Source organism: Grampus griseus (assembly GCF_964374135.1).
Source record: "Grampus griseus genome assembly, chromosome: 2".
NCBI classification, from domain to species: Eukaryota; Metazoa; Chordata; class Mammalia; order Artiodactyla; family Delphinidae; genus Grampus; species Grampus griseus.
The window spans coordinates 74,427,813-74,445,425 of NC_139018.1; the positions used below are offsets into that span (position 1 = coordinate 74,427,813).

The 17,613-nt window shown below is 58.1% G+C and overlaps 2 protein-coding genes across 2 annotated transcripts in view; both read left to right on the forward strand.

Annotated features, from left to right (window-relative positions):
• Positions 1-4,166, forward strand: part of ACIN1 (apoptotic chromatin condensation inducer 1) — a 32,854-nt gene extending 28,688 nt beyond the window's left edge. The window contains 7 exon segments of the mRNA XM_082681265.1: positions 364-505; positions 845-990; positions 1,376-1,483; positions 1,624-1,731; positions 1,964-2,288; positions 2,400-2,500; positions 3,230-4,166. Of these exon segments, the coding sequence (XP_082537391.1) occupies positions 364-505; positions 845-990; positions 1,376-1,483; positions 1,624-1,731; positions 1,964-2,288; positions 2,400-2,500; positions 3,230-3,556 (1,257 nt within the window). The 3' untranslated portion in view covers positions 3,557-4,166.
• A 2,741-nt stretch (positions 4,167-6,907) lies between these two features.
• On the forward strand, positions 6,908-14,760 carry CDH24 (cadherin 24; the record flags this gene model as incomplete). The annotated part of the gene is made up of 11 exons (XM_082649306.1): positions 6,908-7,108; positions 7,289-7,583; positions 7,775-7,894; positions 7,971-8,138; positions 8,309-8,496; positions 8,844-9,097; positions 10,245-10,381; positions 12,756-12,877; positions 12,961-13,072; positions 13,487-13,735; positions 14,261-14,760. The coding sequence occupies 11 exons, from the start codon at positions 6,908-6,910 to the stop codon at positions 14,758-14,760; spliced, it is 2,346 nt and encodes a 781-aa protein (XP_082505432.1).
• Between the last annotated feature and the right edge of the window lie 2,853 nt (positions 14,761-17,613).

Sequence of the window (17,613 nt, forward strand, 5' to 3'; positions counted from 1 at the left end):
TTTTCCTCATGGCAGAGTTGAGGCACTACAAATCCCAGGATCTGGTGGAGGTGAACATAATAATGAAATTTCCTCCCTAGTGGAAGAAGCGTGTTAGGTTGACTTACCACCATCTCTCCCCGAGAAACCAGAAACTGAAAAGAGTGTACCTGTTTGGTGTTTAAGAATCCCTCTGTAGGGACTTCCCTGGTGGTCCAGTGGCTAAGACTCCACGCTCCCAATGCAGGGGGCCTGGGTTTGATCCTTGGTCAGGGAACTAGATCCCACATGCCACAGCTAAGACCCGGGACAGCCAAATAAGTAAATAATAAATAAATTAATTAAAAAAAAAAAAGAATCCGTCTGTTATCTGATACCTTACAGGTGGTGCCTTCCGAGGGCCAGGAGAATGGGCAGAGGGAAGAGGAGGAAGAAGAGAAGGAGCCTGAAGCAGAAGCCCCTGTACCTCCCCAGGTCTCAGTAGAGGTGGCCTTGCCCCCACCTGTGGAGCATGAAGTAAAGAAAGGTAGGTGCAGCATTATGAGTGAAACATGTGGCCTCCTGAATTCCCAGAGCACTTTATTTGGACCTCTTTTAAAGCGTTTAATGTTTTCTGCCTCGTGTTCTAGTATTTTACACATGTCTTCTCCTAGTTATCAAGCTGCTTGAGGGCTAGGTGTGAATCTGTTTAATTTTTGCATCTCCATAATGAGGAGATCAGCCTGGACCGTACCTTGCACAGTGCAGGTGCTCAGCACATTTAGATGGGACAGTGACTATTGGTAGGGAATTTTAAAGTCCTGCTGGAGGTGAAAGAGCCAGCATTGCTCCCTGCTGAAAGTCATTCTTGTGCTCTATTTGATAGTGACTTTAGGAGATACCTTAACTCGACGTTCCATTAGCCAGCAGAAGTCGGGAGTTTCCATTACAATTGATGACCCAGTCCGGACTGCTCAAGTGCCCTCCCCACCCCGGGGCAAGATCAGTAACATCGTCCACATCTCCAATTTGGTAAGTCATTTTTTTCCCACAGTGCAGCTTGGTTTAGAGTCTGAGCTTTGGACTCATGTTTCTTAGGTTCATCTCCTGGATCTGCTGGTTACTCACTCATTGAGTGAGTTATTTTACCACACAACCTGTCTCATCTGAAAAATGGGGAGAAAAAAGTATCACCCTGCAGGGTTGTCTTGAGAATTTGTAGAGAGCCTGGCCCATGATGTCTCAGACAGTGTTACCACTCTTCTCACATTCCTGATGGAGGGTTCCTAACCTCTCTGGCCTCACCCAGACTTGGAAGCTATACTCCTGTGACAGTGGTGTGGGAAATCTTCAGACTAGTTACATGAGTATAGTTCTTGCCTTCTTTAAGACCCTGAAATTTTGTTTTCATTGGCAGGTTCGTCCCTTCACTTTAGGCCAACTGAAGGAATTGTTGGGACGTACAGGAACTCTGGTAGAAGAGGCTTTCTGGATTGACAAGATCAAATCTCACTGCTTTGTAACGGTGAGGGGAAGAAACTGATTCTCTAGGTTGTGGCCTGTATTTCCTTTTGTGACCATCGTGGGCAGATTTGAGGGCATTGTGGCAAGTGGGAAGGGTTGAAGGCCTGTTGTGACCCTCTGCCTTCTCCCTCCCTCTGTCAGTACTCGACAGTAGAGGAAGCAGTTGCCACCCGCACGGCTCTACATGGGGTCAAATGGCCCCAGTCCAACCCCAAATTCCTCTGTGCTGACTATGCTGAGCAAGATGAGGTAAGAAACCAAGGGAAAGGAAGGAGGCGGGTAGGGGCAGGGGAGGCTGTATCCGCTAGATTCCAGCTGAGATCCCAGCCAAACCTGCCGCCACTGAGATTCCTTTTCCCTCCTCTTTGGTTCCTTTAGTTGAACCATGGGGCTCCAAAGTCTGTTCACTGGTACCTGGGCTCCTTCAGTGGGAGTGATGTCATCTTCATCCTGACTATCCTTGTCCCTCCTCTACCCGCAGCTGGATTATCACCGAGGCCTCTTGGTGGACCGTCCCTCTGAAACTAAGACAGAGGAGCAGGGGGTACCACGGCCGCTGCACCCCCCGCCCCCGCCCCCAGCCCAGCCACCACAGCACCCCAGGGCAGAGCAGCGGGAGCAGGAGCGGGCGGTGCGGGAACAGTGGGCAGAGCGGGAACGGGAGATGGAGCGGCGGGAGCGAACGCGATCAGAGCGCGAATGGGATCGGGACAAAGTTCGAGAAGGGCCCCGTTCCCGATCACGGTCCCGTGACCGCCGCCGCAAGGAACGCGCAAAGTCTAAAGAAAAGAAGAGTGAGAAGAAAGGTACTTAGCTATGGGGGGCACACATACTCAGTAGTAGGTGGGAAAGGGACCCAGATGGGACGGGGCACAGAGTCATATGCATCAAGTCTGACTCACTTTCTTCCACCTCAGAGAAAGCTCAGGAGGAACCACCTGCCAAGCTGCTGGACGACCTTTTCCGTAAGACCAAGGCAGCTCCCTGCATCTATTGGCTCCCACTGACTGACAGCCAGGTGAGCACACGCCTTCCTGCCTTGAGGGGCACTCTCAAGCTCAGGAGGAACCACCTGCCAAGCTACATCAAGGCTTGGGAGTGAGCAAGGGGAGAGTCATGTGACTACGAGAGTGAATAGGCCCAGGTATTGGCTTAGAATAATAAGGCAGAAGCTAAGCATCACAGAAGGAGGCAGTTTTAAGACCCAGTTGATTGAGTGGGCCATAGAGAAGCCAGACCCATAAAGGATAGAGGTAGACACGAGATCGGAACTCTGTGTGTGTCCCAGGAAGCTGGTGGTGCCAACTGTGCTTCTTGGAAGTTGATTTTAGTTAGCTGAGAAATCTGTGTTTAATAAACTCAGCTGTTTCTCTTTCTAATTTCTAGGGGTTTTAGCTTTTTAAATCTCCGTTTCTTTGTGATGGGCCTTTTGGGAATTGTAGGTTTATGCTACTCCACTAGAGAGAATAGAGGTTTGTTCACATCGAGTTAGCTTAGGAAATACCAGAGGCCAGGCATGGATGGTGCCACTACCTGTCGTGGGCATAAAAGATGAAGACTGGGAGGAGGGCTTGGGGCTCTGAGACGAGGACAGATGTGACTGCTGAGGCCCTGCCCCTTCCTGCATAGCAGGAAGGCTGACAGTGGTCCCGAGCTAAGAGTGCAGGGTCCAGGTGCAGGGAGACCAGGTGAGACTCATGTGAGCAGGGCTGAGGTACCTGTTCTCTGCCTTCCCTGCCTGCTACAGATTGTTCAGAAGGAGGCAGAGCGCGCTGAACGGGCCAAGGAGCGGGAGAAGCGGCGAAAGGAGCAAGAAGAAGAAGAGCAGAAGGAGCGGGAGAAGGAGGCGGAGCGGGAACGGACCCGACAGCTGGAGCGAGAGAAGCGGCGAGAGCACAGCCGGGAGAGGGACAGGGAGAGAGAGAGGGACAGGGAGCGGGACAGGGGAGATCGAGATCGGGAGAGGGACAGGGACCGGGAACGAGGCAGGGAGAGGGACCGCAGAGACACCAAGCGCCACAGCAGGAGCCGGAGTCGGAGCACACCTGTGCGGGACCGGGGTGGGCGCCGCTAGCCGCTAGCCGGGAGAACACTAGGGAGAGCTGCAGGCACCGGCCACCCTGCCCCAGGGGGCTTCAAGGCCACAGAGGGATAGGTACAATCTCCACCACCCTGGAACCAGGGGTCTTTCACACCATTTGCCCAGTGCTGAAGTCTGGCTGCCACCTGTCCCCACATACCAAATGGAGCAGTGGGCATCTTCCCACCCTACCCCCGTAATCTATCTCTTGGGACTTAGCCCTCTCCTCCCTCTCATTTCCCATTAAGTCTGTGAGAGGGAGGAGCTATGTTAGGGAGGGAGGTGGTTGGCCCAGAGCTGGGGAACAGCCAGGAGCCCCAAACCTCTCTCTCGTTTTTCCTCCATCCTGCTCACCACCTCCTTTGGTACTTGCACCCCCCTTTTGGGAACAGCCGGGGCCAGGACTGGGTCACCTATGAGCTGAATCAGCATCTCCTCCTGAGTCCCAGGGCCCCTGCAGTTCCCAGTCTCTTTGGTCCTGCAGCCCATGCCTCCTGCCCACCGGTTCCACTTTATATCCACCTTTTCCTTTTGTTCAATTTTTATTTTTATTTTTTTTATTATTAAATGATGTGGTCTATGGAAAATAATAAAATTGACTTAGTTTTAACTAGTGTGATTGAGTGGCTTTCCTTGGGCAGGGCCTGGGTGAGAGCCATGTTGAAGGGGAGGCTGCAGCATGCAGTGCAGCCAGCATTGCTTGCATTCCATACCCTTAACTTAGGCTGCTGCTTCCTGGAGCAGGGACTTCCCACCCTCCCTCCATCCCTGCCTCGGCTCTAGCCACACACAGCTGTGGATCTTCCTCGCTGGAGGGCCGAGGGAAAGACGCCCTGGGAAGAGGGGTGTCCCGGTGCTGTGCTAGAGGCATTTGGTCACCTGGTCACCACCTTCAAGGTGCCGCCCATAACTGCCACCAGGGGGCGGCAGCCGCTCGCTCAGTAGGCTCCTGTAAATGAGCTTCCCAAAAAGGCTCCGTGCCCTCCCGCCGACGTCGCCTCGGTCCCTGCCCTGTTTGTTCCCTGGGCCCAGCCCGCGGACTCCCTGGACCTTTCTGCTGTGCTTAAAGCCCCCAGCCGGCCCGCTACCCTTCCCTGCACAGGTTCCCAAAATGCTGCCGCCTCACGGCCGGGGTCCACAGCAGCCTCCAAGGCTGGTCCGGGGGCGGCGAACCGGGCCTCCGCAGTGGGCTCCAGATTCCCCTGCTCACTGTGCGCTCGCCCTTCGCCCGGCTGTGGGGGGCGTGCGGGCCGCTTCGCGCTTCCGGGTGCGCCTTCTCCGCTAGCTCTTCGGAAACGGCCTGGCGCCGTGGCCTGGAAGCCCTCCCGCCCGAGTGCCCCTCCAGGCGCTGCGGGCCCGGCCCGGGAGGGGCACCGCATCTGTATGCGCCCGGCAGCGCCGAGGGGGCGGGCAGCAGGCACCGCCCCCGCCCCCCGCTGCGCGGCCAGGGCTGGCCGGGGAGGGTCGGAGGCTGGGCCCTCCCGCGCGGCGCGGAGGCGCCTCGCTCCTCCGCAGGCGGAGCCTCCTTCCCCCGCCCCCTCCGTCTCGCTCCCTTGTTCTAGCCGGGGCTGCTCAGACCTGCAGCGGAGCCGCGGCGCCCGCTCCGATCGGCTCGGGGCTGCGCCCCCGGGACCCGGCGACGGGGGCGGGCGGGGGCGCTCCCCACCGGGCTGGGCCCCTTGGCACTGCCAGGTAAGGGCGCCTGCCCTGGAGCCCGCGGTTGGGAATCCTCGGAGGGGCAGCAGGGGGCCCGCAGCCTGCGGGTGTCTTCAGAGCGGTGAACGGTGCGCTCCGCGACTGGGAGCCCACTGCCGGCTCCCTTCTCCCGCGCTCTACCGCTTTCCCTTCTTCCCTCGCACCTCTCTCTCCCTCTTTTTCCCATCTTCCTCTCCCTCGATTTCTCTTCATCCTGCCTTCTCTCTGCCTGTTTGCCTTTTCTGCCCCTTCCCTGGCTCCCCAACCCTTCTCTCTCCCTCTTGCCCTGTCTTGCTCCATCTCTTCCTCTTTGCCTTTTTCTTCCTCCACCTTTCTCTCCTCTCCTGTCTTTTCTTTTTCCCGCTTTCCTTTCCTTCCCCGTTCCTTCCCTCTGCTCTCCTCTTCCCTTCCCTTCCCGCTATCCTGTTTCCCAGTCCTCTATCGCCTTCCTTCTCTCCGTCCCGCCTCCCTCTCTGGCCCCGGCTTCCCTCTTCCCTCGGGAAGGAGAGGACTGTCAGGTGTATGTCTGCTCTAGGGGAGGAGGGGCGCAGCCACAGCCACCTGAGGGGTGCCCGTTGGAGGAGAGGGAGGAGACAGTGGTGGGAAGGGTCCTCTAGCTTCCTTCCCACAGCCCCTCCTGGCTGCCCCTTCTCCCAGAATGAAGTTCCGCACCGGGGCGGCCTGGTCTAACCCCGGCAGCTAAAGCTGCCCCTTCCTGGTCATCACACGTACTGAAAGCCCCTCTGCCCCCTCTTCCACCCATTCTCAATCCTGGTACCCATGACTCCTCTCTGCCTTTCAGGCACCCAGGCTACCTCCTTTGATCTCTTTCCTCCTGTCTCTTGCTGCCATTCTGTCTCTGTCTCTGTCTGACAGTCCCTGAGTCTTGGTCTCACCCTTAATCACGCTGTGTCTCTAGCCTCTGGGTCTGCCTCTGCTCCCCCTCCCCAGTCTTCGGCCTCTACCACCCCTCTTCTTTCAGCTCTGGCCCCCCACTCTGCCCTGGGAGCCCAGTCCCCCTTCAAGGACTTCAGCTAGCTGTGTGCCGGGGGCAGGTTCTGGAGAGGCGGAGTGCCTGTGGAGGACGGACTTTCACAGGCTCTCAACCCTGTCTGAGGCTGCCCTGCTTGTCATCTCAGCCTGACCTAGGCGCCCTGAGACCCCACCTCCATGAATCCCAATCCCTGGATTTTAAGCCCTTTCCCTGGTAGCCCCCATCTCCTCCAGCCCCAAGCTGTATGCCCACCCTGGGAGCAGAGGGGCCAGTTTGGGGTTCCAAGCCCTCCCAGCATCCCCTCTCCTATCTTCTTCCCAAGCTTCTCTACTCAGAGTTGAGTGGCCGGAGATTTATCAGCTTGGAGGGCTGGAGGTGGACACGGGCAGAGCCTGGGTGGAGGGAAAGATCAGACTGTCTGCTCTCTGTCTTAGTCTGGGTTCTGGGCAGTGGGGCGTCTGGTTCCTTGGAGGTGTGATCTTCCGCATCTAACTTTGGGGAGGTTTAAGAGTTTAAGGGTTTCCTTAACCGTAAACAGCTGTGCATCCTGCAGGTGTGGATCCATGGGGCAGCCCCGAAGCATCTGCCCCTCTGCCCCAGCCAGCTCATGCCTCAGCACCCGGGAGCAGTGAACAGAGCCCTGGCTGAGCCCAAACATGTGGGGCCTGGTGAGGCTCCTGCTGACCTGGCTGGGTGGCTGGAGCTGCATGGGGCGCCTGGCAGCCCCAGCCCAGGCTTGGGCAGGGTCCCGGGGGGCCCCAGGACCAGCACTGCTTCGGACCCGACGGAGCTGGGTGTGGAACCAGTTCTTTGTCATTGAGGAATATGCCGGACCAGAGCCTGTCCTTATTGGCAAGGTAGGGATCCACCCCTCCCATGTCTACCCTAACCCTCAAGGCCCTGCCCCGCAACTTCCTCACTTCTGCAATGACCTTGGTCCCTCAGGACACCCAACCCTCCACTCAATCCTAGATTTAGACTCTAACTTTCTGTCCCTATGCTTGGAACCCGCTGCCATGTTTCCCCGATCCCTACAGCTGCACTCAGATGTGGACAGGGGTGAGGGCCGCACCAAGTACCTGCTGACCGGAGAGGGGGCAGGCACTGTATTTGTGATTGACGAGGCCACAGGCAATATCCATGTCACCAAGAGCCTGGACCGGGAGGAGAAGGCACAGTACGTTCTACTGGCCCAAGCTGTGGACCGAGCCTCCAACCGACCCCTGGAGCCCCCATCGGAGTTCATTATCAAGGTGCAAGACATCAACGACAATCCACCCATCTTTCCCCTTGGGCCCTACCACGCCACAGTACCCGAGATGTCCAATGTCGGTGAGTACCCCAGGTCCGGACATCCCGGATCCCATCTCCTAGAGTGCCCTCACCTCTCCTTCCCCGACCGCTTTCCGCCCCAGAACCCACCTCCTGCAATTCAGCCCCGCTCATGTCTGGGTCCCGCCCATCTACCCTTCTTCCCCACTTGGCTCTGCCCCAGCTGAGCGGAGTGCCGGGGTCCCCCACAGGGACATCAGTGATCCAGGTGACCGCTCACGATGCCGATGACCCCAGCTACGGGAACAGTGCCAAGCTGGTGTACACTGTGCTGGATGGACTGCCTTTCTTCTCTGTGGACCCCCAGACTGGTGAGGATAGAGCTTGGGAGGCGGGTAGGGCAGCCGTGGGGACAGGCACCCCCTGACTCGTCGTTTCTCCCCCTAGGAGTGGTGCGGACCGCCATCCCCAACATGGACCGCGAGACACAGGAGGAGTTCTTGGTGGTGATTCAGGCCAAGGACATGGGCGGCCACATGGGGGGGCTGTCGGGCAGCACTACGGTGACGGTCACCCTCAGCGATGTCAACGACAACCCCCCCAAGTTCCCTCAGAGTAAGGGACAAGTGCCCCGCCTGAGCCGCCCTTTGACCGCCCCCCAGCCCTACAGCCTCGGGAGAAGCCTCCCCCACCCCTCCCCCAGCCAGGCCTGGGAGAAGGATGTGCTGGGGGAGGGAGGAGGACCGGGGACCTCTCTCAGAACGTCTCCCTCCATCCACTCCAAGGCCTGTACCAGTTCTCCGTGGTGGAGACCGCTGGGCCGGGCACCCTGGTGGGCCGGCTGCGGGCCCAGGACCCAGACCTGGGGGACAACGCCCTCATGGCATACAGCATCCTGGATGGGGAGGGGTCCGAGGCCTTCAGCATCAGCACAGACGCCCGGGGTCGAGATGGCCTCCTCACTGTCCGCAAGGTTAGCCTCCTGTCTGCTAGCGCTGCGGACCCACTCACACTTGCCTCCTGCCCCATGGGACACGCTTCTAACAGGGCTAGAACAGGCTCGGTCGGGATCCCTGTGTTGGAGCTTAGAGATTACGGTCATCTCCTCGTCTTTCAGATGAGGGCCTAAGGGCCAGAACGGGGGAGTGACTGGCTCAGGACTTTGCACAGAGCAAGTCTGTGACGGAACTGGGGGCAGACCTAGAGTTCTGACCGAGTAACCCGCGCCCCACCCCACCCCGACCACCGAGGCCACTGCCCCTCTGGTGCCCACCTCCCGGGTTCCCCCCTGCCTCAGTCACTCCGTCCCCCTCACCACAGCCCCTAGACTTCGAGACCCGTCGCTCCTACTCCTTCCGTGTGGAGGCGACCAACACGCTCATCGACCCAGCCTACCTGCGGCGAGGGCCCTTCAAGGACGTGGCCTCAGTGCGCGTGGCTGTGCAGGATGCCCCAGAACCACCCGCTTTCACCCAGGCTGCCTACATCTTGGCAGTCCCCGAGAACAAGTCTCCCGGGACCCTGGTGGGCCAGGTGTCAGCTGCTGACCTGGACTCCCAGGCCAGCCCGATCAGGTGAGCTGGGGTGCAGGCGGGCTCAGGGCCAGGGCCCAGCAGCATGCTATTCCCGCCCGAGGATGTGCCCCCTTTACTGCAAATCACGCTCACCTCCTGGCAGAAGTCTCCCTCACTGCAGGCCTGGGGCCAGGGCAGGGCTGGAGGACCTTGCTGACCCCTCCCACACTCTCCACCCATCCCTCTGGGTGGATGATAGTAGCGCCTCCCGGTGGCAGTGCGAGCAGATGGAACCTCATCTGATGAGTGCGACGGATCAGTTGATGGCCACGGCTGTTGGCCGCTCGCTCAGCGCTTCACATTCTACCCGCTTGATAACATTTCCTTCTCCGACAACCTGTGGGAGTCGGATAGTAGATAAGGGTAGTAACCGTCTCAGCTCCGGTTGCTTTAGAGCTGCGGTCCCCGACCTTCTCGGCAGCAGGGACCGGTTTTGTGCAACGTCATTTTTCCACGGACGGAGGGGGGTTGGGGGGGCGTTGGGAATGGTTCAGGCGGTAACGCGAGCAGTGTGGCTCAGTTCCTAACAGGCCATGGACCAATACTGGTCCGCAGCCCGGTGTTTGGGGACCCCTGCTTTAGAGGCCTGGCCCTGAGAGGTTGAGTAATTTGCCCAAGGTCACACAGTCAGTAAGTAGCAGTGCTGGGATTCAAATCCGGACTTGTCGGCCCCAAGAAGACCCACTCTTTCCACCGCCCCAGCCAGCATCCCTGTCATAGCACTGAGGGAGTCATTCCCATTTTGTAGTTGAGGAAACAGGTTAAAAGATTTGCCCAAGGTCACACAGCTGGCCTGAGACAGAGCAGGGCTAGAACTTGGGTCCCTGGTCCCCAGAGCAGAGCCCCAGAAGTCGGAAAGACAGGCAGTGTTTACCCGGCGTCACCTCTGTCTCTCTCCCTGCACGCCCATGAAACCCAGTCCCCGGCATGTTAGGACAGGTGTTTAATGTTGATGACTCCCCGGGGATATTTGTCTTTTGAGGGGACCCTAACGTGAACTATGGCTCTGGGTGCGCGTCTCTGGCCAGCTCAGGCCCTCTGCCCAGCTGAGCCATGAGGCCCAGCAAGGTGAACAGAGGGAGGGAGGGGTAGCTGCAAGCTCTGGCCCTGCCGCAGATCAGCCCCCAGCCCCACTCCATCTCCCCAGATACTCCATCCTCCCCGACACGGACCCGGAGCACTGCTTCTCCATCGAGCCTGAAGATGGTACCATCCGCACGGCAGTGCCCCTGGACCGCGAGGCTCGTGTCTGGCACAACCTCACAGTGCTGGCCACAGAAGTCGGTGAGGAGTCCTGGGCCCCTGGGAGAACCGGGAGGAGGCAGCAGCCTCCCAGCAGAGGGGCCGTCCCTGGGCACGGACGTATGGGGGTGGGGGAGGGCGGCTAGTGCCATCACACCCTCACCCAGCGTATAGCCACTGGGTCCCCAGCCTGCATCATCACCACCAGGCAGGCCTTCTGGTCTCCTGCCTGGGCTGGGCACAGTGGGTCTGCCTGAGCATTTCCCCTCAGTTTCAGTTGGCTCCCATACCTGACTTTCCCCAACCCGGAAATAAATCTAACCTTGAATAGCTTCCCGCACCCTGTGAGACCCTGCCTGGCCCACTCTCTGCTTCAGGCTGAAGGGGCATCAGGGAGGGGCTGGGCCCCTCCTCTGGGAGCTGACCGGGGCCAGGGTGGGGAGGTGGTGCCAGGAGCCCCTCTCTGGGAAGCCCTGCCAGGAGCCCTCAAGGGTAGGGAGAGGGACCAACTCCATGCACTGCCCATGTCAGTCACCGGTCACCAGTAGTGTGGTTCAGCCTTAGACCTCCCTCCCTTCTATGAACCTCTCCTCACCACGCCTGCTTATGCCTCAGGGTCTCCTACGTTTGCCGTCTGTGTCCTGTTTAGGGAAGTTGTCACTGTGTGCATACGTACTTGTACATGTCCGTGAAGAGCTATGTGTGTGTGTACACGTGGGTGTGTACTTACATGTGTATGATTCCACACGTGTGGAAAGTACATATACATACATACCCATGTTTGTGAGTATACATCTATAGCTGCATATATGTGTACGTAGTTGAGTGTATAGAATTGTATTTATATTATTTGTGCATATGTGTAATTGGATGTATATAGTGATAGATACAAGTAGCTGTTTGTATATATTGTTTTGTGCATGTGTTTGTGGACAGATAGTAATAATTTACTATTTATTGTGTATCGGACACTGTTCTAAGTACCAAATGTGGGTTACTTCATTTAATCATCACCACAACTTTATGAAGAAGGTACGATTTTTTCCCCCATTTTAAAGGGAGGAAACTCGGGCAAAGAGAAGTTAAGTAACTTCCCAAGGTCACACAGACATTAAGTGGTGGGGCCTCAGTCCCAGTCAGGCTGCAGAATCTCAGCTGTTGTCTCCTCTGCCATACTGCCTCTCATACGTGTCGAATTGTATGTAGATAGGTTTATGTTTATGACCGTGCAGCTCTGGGGCAGTGCATGCGTGTCTGTCTGTGTGAACGTCCCTGTGTGTATTTGTGGTATATGTAGCGTGTCTGTGGCTGCCTGTGTATATGTAGCCCTGCGTGTGTGTGTGTGTGTGTGTGTGTGTGTGTGTGTGTGTGTGTGTGTGTGTGTATTCCCCTCAGTGTCTTCTCATCTCCTGCCAAATCCTGCACCCCAGTATTGACTAGCAGGCCCTGGGCCTTAACTGCAGCGAAGGAATGGGCCCAAGCCCCGTCCCATCTCAGGGGATCCCAGACCCTTTAACCAGGCAGTCTGCTCCTCTGCCCAGGCTGTCAGCTCAGCACCTTCCCAAAAGCCAGCCAGCTCTCCCTCAACTCGGGGAAAAGACTAAAGGAACTGTGAGGTTTAGCCTAGAGGAGGTGAACACTGGGGCAGGCAGGGATGCCTAATTTCCATCTTCTCTTGGATGCCACGGGCAGTGAGAAGCAAGGCAGGGTAATGGTGGGAGCCACCCAATGACGAGGGGGCCTGTGTCTGGCTGTGGTACCCAGGGTGGCCTGGCTCTGCCCCTGAGTATCACGTAGCTCCTCCCTCCCCAAGGTCAACTCTAAGTGATACTCACTGCTACACCACAACCTCCCAGACCTCTGATGGTGTGTGTATGTGTGTGTGTGTGTGTGTGTGTGTGTGTGTGTGTGTCCACCGGTTTTGTGCATGAAAACGCATTCTCTGCATCTTGGGGGTCGGGATACTACATTCACTGTATATATTGAACATTCACTTCATGTATGTTGCATTTGTTTTAAAACACTGAGTGTACATCAAATGGACGGTATGAATGTGTTTGTATGTTTCATGGCTACTGTCTGTGTGCATCCGGTATGCATCGTCTGTCTACCTTTCCTTTATGGCACGTGTACCCTGCATGTGGGTTCTTGTATATGTTGTGGGTGCTACACTCCTGTTGAGTGTATATGGTATATGTATTGCACACATCTCGGGTACCACATGGCTGTTGTATGCGCTTGTTCCATTCGTTTCGCAACATTGTTTGCTACGTGCATATTGCATGCGTCATCTCATGTATCCCACATGCATGCTATGTGCTGCGTGTGGCATCCGTGCCCACACACCCCGTGTGTTGTGTGTAACTGTGATGTGTGCGCTTGCATGGGGTGTACGTGTTTGTGTTTCCGGCTTCAGACAGCTCCGCGCAGGCCTCCCGGGTGCAAGTGGCCATCCAGACCCTGGATGAGAATGACAACGCTCCCCAGCTGGCGGAGCCCTACGACACCTTTGTGTGTGAATCTGCAGCGCCCGGCCAGGTGAGCCGCTGAGGCAGGGGGGTCGGGAACTCAAGACCTCTCCAGCTGCCCACTCCGTACAAGGCTTCTTTTCTTCCTCCCAGCTGATTCAGGTCCTCAGGGCCCTGGACAGAGATGAAGTCGGCAACAATAGCCGTATCTCCCTTCAAGGTCCCCTAGACCCCGATGCCAACTTCACTGTACGGGACAACCGAGGTGGGTAGCCTCCTACAACCGTGCCCATGCCTGCTTCCCTCCTCTCCTCTACCACCCTCGGCCCTGCCTGCCTACCTGGGCCCTCCACCCAACAGAAGGTGGATGTGGTTTGAGGAGTTCCCTGGTGGCCTCGTGGTTAGGATTCTGGGCTTTCACTGCCGTGGCCTGGGTTCAATCCCTGGTTGGGGAACTGAGATCCTGCAAGCCGCGCGCGCAGTGGGGCAAGAAAAAAACCAACACAGGGTGGATGTGGTTTTGCTCTTTGCAAACCTTCCCCACAGACCTTACTGGGAACGTGTCCCAGGAGGTGACCCTGGGCTGCAACGACCTTACTGGGAACGACCTTACTGGGACTGCAACGACCTTACTGGGAACGTGTCCCAGGAGGTGACCCAACACCTTCCTCTCCCACAGATGGCTCTGCCAGCCTGCTGCTGCCCTCTCGCCCCGCCCCGCCCCGCCAGGCCGCCTACCTGGTCCCCATAGAACTGTGGGACTGGGGGCAGCCGGCACTGAGAAGCACCGCCACAGTAACTGTCAGCGTGTGCCGCTGCCGGCCCGATGGCTCCGTGGCCTCCTGCCGGCCCGAGGCTCAGCTCTCACCTGCTGGGCTCAGCACCGGGGCCCTGCTCGCCATCATCACCTGTGTGGGCACCCTGCTTGGTGAGTCAGGCCACAGTGGGACATAAATGTGGGGTCCAGGCCTGCAGGGTGTGTGGAGAGGAACGAGGACACTGGACACAGGGAAATCCATCCTAGGTCTCGAAGGAACCCTCGTGCCTGGATTCTCCCACTGCCTCCTGCATCCGAGACAAAAGCTCTGGCCTCATATCCCTGGCCTGTCAATCTAATGAGAGTCATGAGCCATGAAAACTGTTTATCGAGCCCTGACTCTGGGCCCCGTGTGGCACTGGGCACAGCGCTTGGTATTTCATCCTTTCAACAACCCTGAGGAGTAAATATGTTTTCCCTCTTTTCCACACAAGCAATCTAAGGGCGAAAGACGTTCAGGGAAGTTAAGCAACTTTCCATGGTCACACAGCGAGTAAAGGGTTGAAGTCAGGATTCAAACGAGCTTTGCCAGATGTCAAACCCAGGGCTTGCCACCCCTAGGCCGTTCTGATTGGAACCAGGCTGCCCCACGCCTGGCCCTGCCGGCTCAGCGGCCCGTGTGCGCCTCTCCCCCAGCCCTGGTGGTGCTCTTCGTGGCCCTGCGACGCCAGAAGCAGGAAGCCCTGATGGTGCTGGAGGAGGAGGACGTGCGTGAGAACATCATCACCTACGACGACGAGGGCGGCGGCGAGGAGGACACAGAGGCCTTCGACATCAGCGCCCTGCAAAACCCCGACGGGGCTGCCCCGCTGGCTCCCGGCCCGACCGCGCGCCGAGATGTGCTGCCCTGGGCCAGGGCGCCGCGCCAGCTCCGGCCCCCCGGCCCCGCCGACGTGGCGCAGCTGCTGGCGCTGCGGCTGCGCGGGGCGGACGACGACCCCAGCGTCCCACCCTACGACTCGGTGCAGGTGTACGGCTACGAGGGCCGGGGATCCTCCTGCGGCTCCCTCAGCTCCCTGGGCTCCGGCAGCGAGATCGGCGGCGCCCCAGGCCCCGCTGAGCCGCTGGACGACTGGGGGCCGCTCTTCCGCACCCTGGCCGAGCTCTACGGGGCCAAGGAGCCCCCGGCCCCCTGAGAGCCGGCCTGGCCCTGCCCGCCACAGCGTGGCGGCTGCACAGGCCCTCTGAGTGAGCCCCCGGGGTCCAGGCAGGCGGCAGCAGCCCAGGGGTCCCCAGGCCTCCCCGATCCCCATGTCCCTCCTCCCCACTTCCCCAGGGCAACCTCCCCCTTACCTCCCTCGTCCTGAGTCGTCTGTTCGTCTCTCTCCAGGGATCTCTGTCTCTGTCTCTGACACTCTCCCTGTCTGGGACTGCGTTGTGCGGCTCAGACTCTGAATCTCTCCGTTCTCTCACTGTGATTCCACTTTCTTGTGGCTCTGTTTTGGTCTCCCCCATTCTAAATCTGTCACTCACGGCTCTGTCTGTCGCCCGTGCCCGCACACACGTTCTCTGTCTGTCTCCTGCCCACATCTGCCCGCATTCTCTGTGGGTCCCTGTGACTGCCTTTTTGGTTTCTTCCGTTGTCCATCCCAGAAACAAGAGAAACTTCCAGCCACTGCTGCCCACCCTCCTGCAGGGGATGTTCTGCCCCAGGTCAGTGTCCCTAGACTATGTGGAACACAGGGGTGGCCCAAAGCCCTCCCTCACACCCCACCTCTCACTCGGGCTCTCCTGTCGTTGCAGACCTGCCCGCATGGTTCCATCCATCACTCATGGCCTCATCCTGGCTCCATTGGCCTCCAGCGAGAGAGGGAGCCAGCTCACCTCCCGGGGCAAGAGCTCCAGCCCCCAACGTGGCCGCCTCCCTGGAGCTCTGCCCAGCCGTCAGCCGGCCCTGGGCAACCTAGCTCTGGGCATTGTCTTGTGTGCTTCCCAGGCCCCAGGGGGAGGGATGGGAAGGAAAGAGGGAGGCAGCTGGGGAAGGGGAAGAGGGAGGAAGGGGAGGGGCCTCCATCTCTAATTTCATAATAAACACTTTATTTTGTAAAGCTGGAGTCCTGCTTTCCTTTCTGCACTCAGGTGTCTGTAAGAGCGTCACTGTGCCAAAGGGCTGGAGGAGAGGCCTGAGCCCACCCCCTCGACCCCTTCTCCTTTCTCCTTTGGGGGACAGTCGCTTCAAGTCCCCTTAGTAGAGGAGGCTTTGGGTTGACACCATACAGGGACGAAAGAGATAATGACATGTACCTCTACCCCCACAACCTCTGGGTTCTCTGTTGGTCTCAAACTGTCCAAGGAAATTAAGATGTGGAGATTGGCCAGAGGGGAAAGTGGGAAGGAGAAAGTGGAGAAAAGGGGGAGCTATAAAAGACTAAGAAGAGAGGAAGAGGAGCTCTAGACTAGGAATAAGTATGGGTGGGGAAGAGCAGAGGGGGTAAGCCAGTGCCTCCTGGGGCCTGTGGTCCCAGCTGGAGAAAGGGTGGGCCAGGGCGAGGTGGCACAGTCACAGTGGACCTGGGGCCTGCTGCCCCACCTTTTATTCTTCCCAGTCTCTGGTCTTACTCTTTGTGGGCACAAAGAGGAGGGAGAGGGACCAGGGAGGCGGGCTGTTCGAAGGGCTGAATCAAAGTCAACTGGGGTGGGAGCCCAGCGGGTGGCCAGCATCTCTCACCGTGCACTCCCTAAGCAGAGAAGGGGTCCACCCGGCAACCAGAATTAGCACCCATGCCTCGTAACTCCAGGCAGGGCTCCTGGGGACTCAAGTAGATGGGTCACGATAGGTCCTTGTGACCTTCCCCTCCAAGCGCGGAGTGCAGATAATCAGGGATGGCTGCTCTAATGGGAAGATGCCTTCTTGTACCTTCCACGCCGTTTGGTTAGGGCAACCAGGCGGTGGGAGAACAAGGACCCTGCTCCGATGCTGGCATTGTCATTGACTCTGCTAAAGGCTGGAACCGGGCCCCTGCCTGCCTGAAGGCCTGTGTGAGAGCAGACTGTCCGCCCCTGAGGGAGACGATTAGGAGGCGGCACTCCAAGCAGGGAGCCACAAGGACAAGTCTTCCCGTTCAGAGCTAGATCCACACCTTTGGTCTCCCCTGGTGTCTGCATCAAGCCTCCAGGAGTAAGTGGAGAGAAGGAGGGATTGACTCGTGGGCCGAGGAGGGGCGCATTGAAGTGGGATGCAGGCCTTTGCCTCCTCTCCCAGCCCTCCTTAACACCCTCCTGAGGTCCTCCCCAACTCATTAAGCTTCAAGGAAAACAACAATGTAGGGAAACAGGCTTTTCAGCTAGACCCTCAGGCTTATCTCTGGTCTTAAATACCTCACCATTGGAAACACCGAATCCGTCAAAGGGAGGGAAGAAGGGCAGAACCATGGAAGGAAAAGAGAGAGAGAAAGGGAGAGGTGATGGGAGGAGACGCAAGAAGAGTGGGGCTCCCCCCCTGTTATGCCCTCCCTATCTGGGTTTAATCCTCCTTCCCTGATTAATGGGAAGAGGAGGGGCACAGAGTGTTCCAGGGGGTGAGCCGCATGTGGTTCTCAGGGAGCCTTGGGCTGGGCTCAAGTGGCAACCCCAAGCTAGCCCGCCCCTCCCTCCCTGCCTTTTCTCACCCCTGGGGCTTCAGGACAGGGGTGGGAGGATGCAGAAGTATCGAACCAGTGGGGTGAGCCCTGCCCCACCCCACTCTGGACCTCTTTTCCCCAAAAGAAGTGATAAGGCCCGTCTTTCTCCCTGATAACTTCCAGCCTGTTTCCTGTCTCTGCACATAGGAACTGCACATGCATCGCCTATCCTGGATCACTCACATACAACAGGTCACAGACCCACACTCACCTCTGCATGTGGAGGTGCCCCCTCTTATGTCTGCGTCAATCAAACACTTGAACCCTGGGCAAAAGCTGCCCTTCCTCCTGTGTTCCTCCAGGACCAAGCTGGCCTGGGGTCCTTGACCTCTAGTGATCATTGCCAGTGTCCTGCACCTCCTCCCCTGA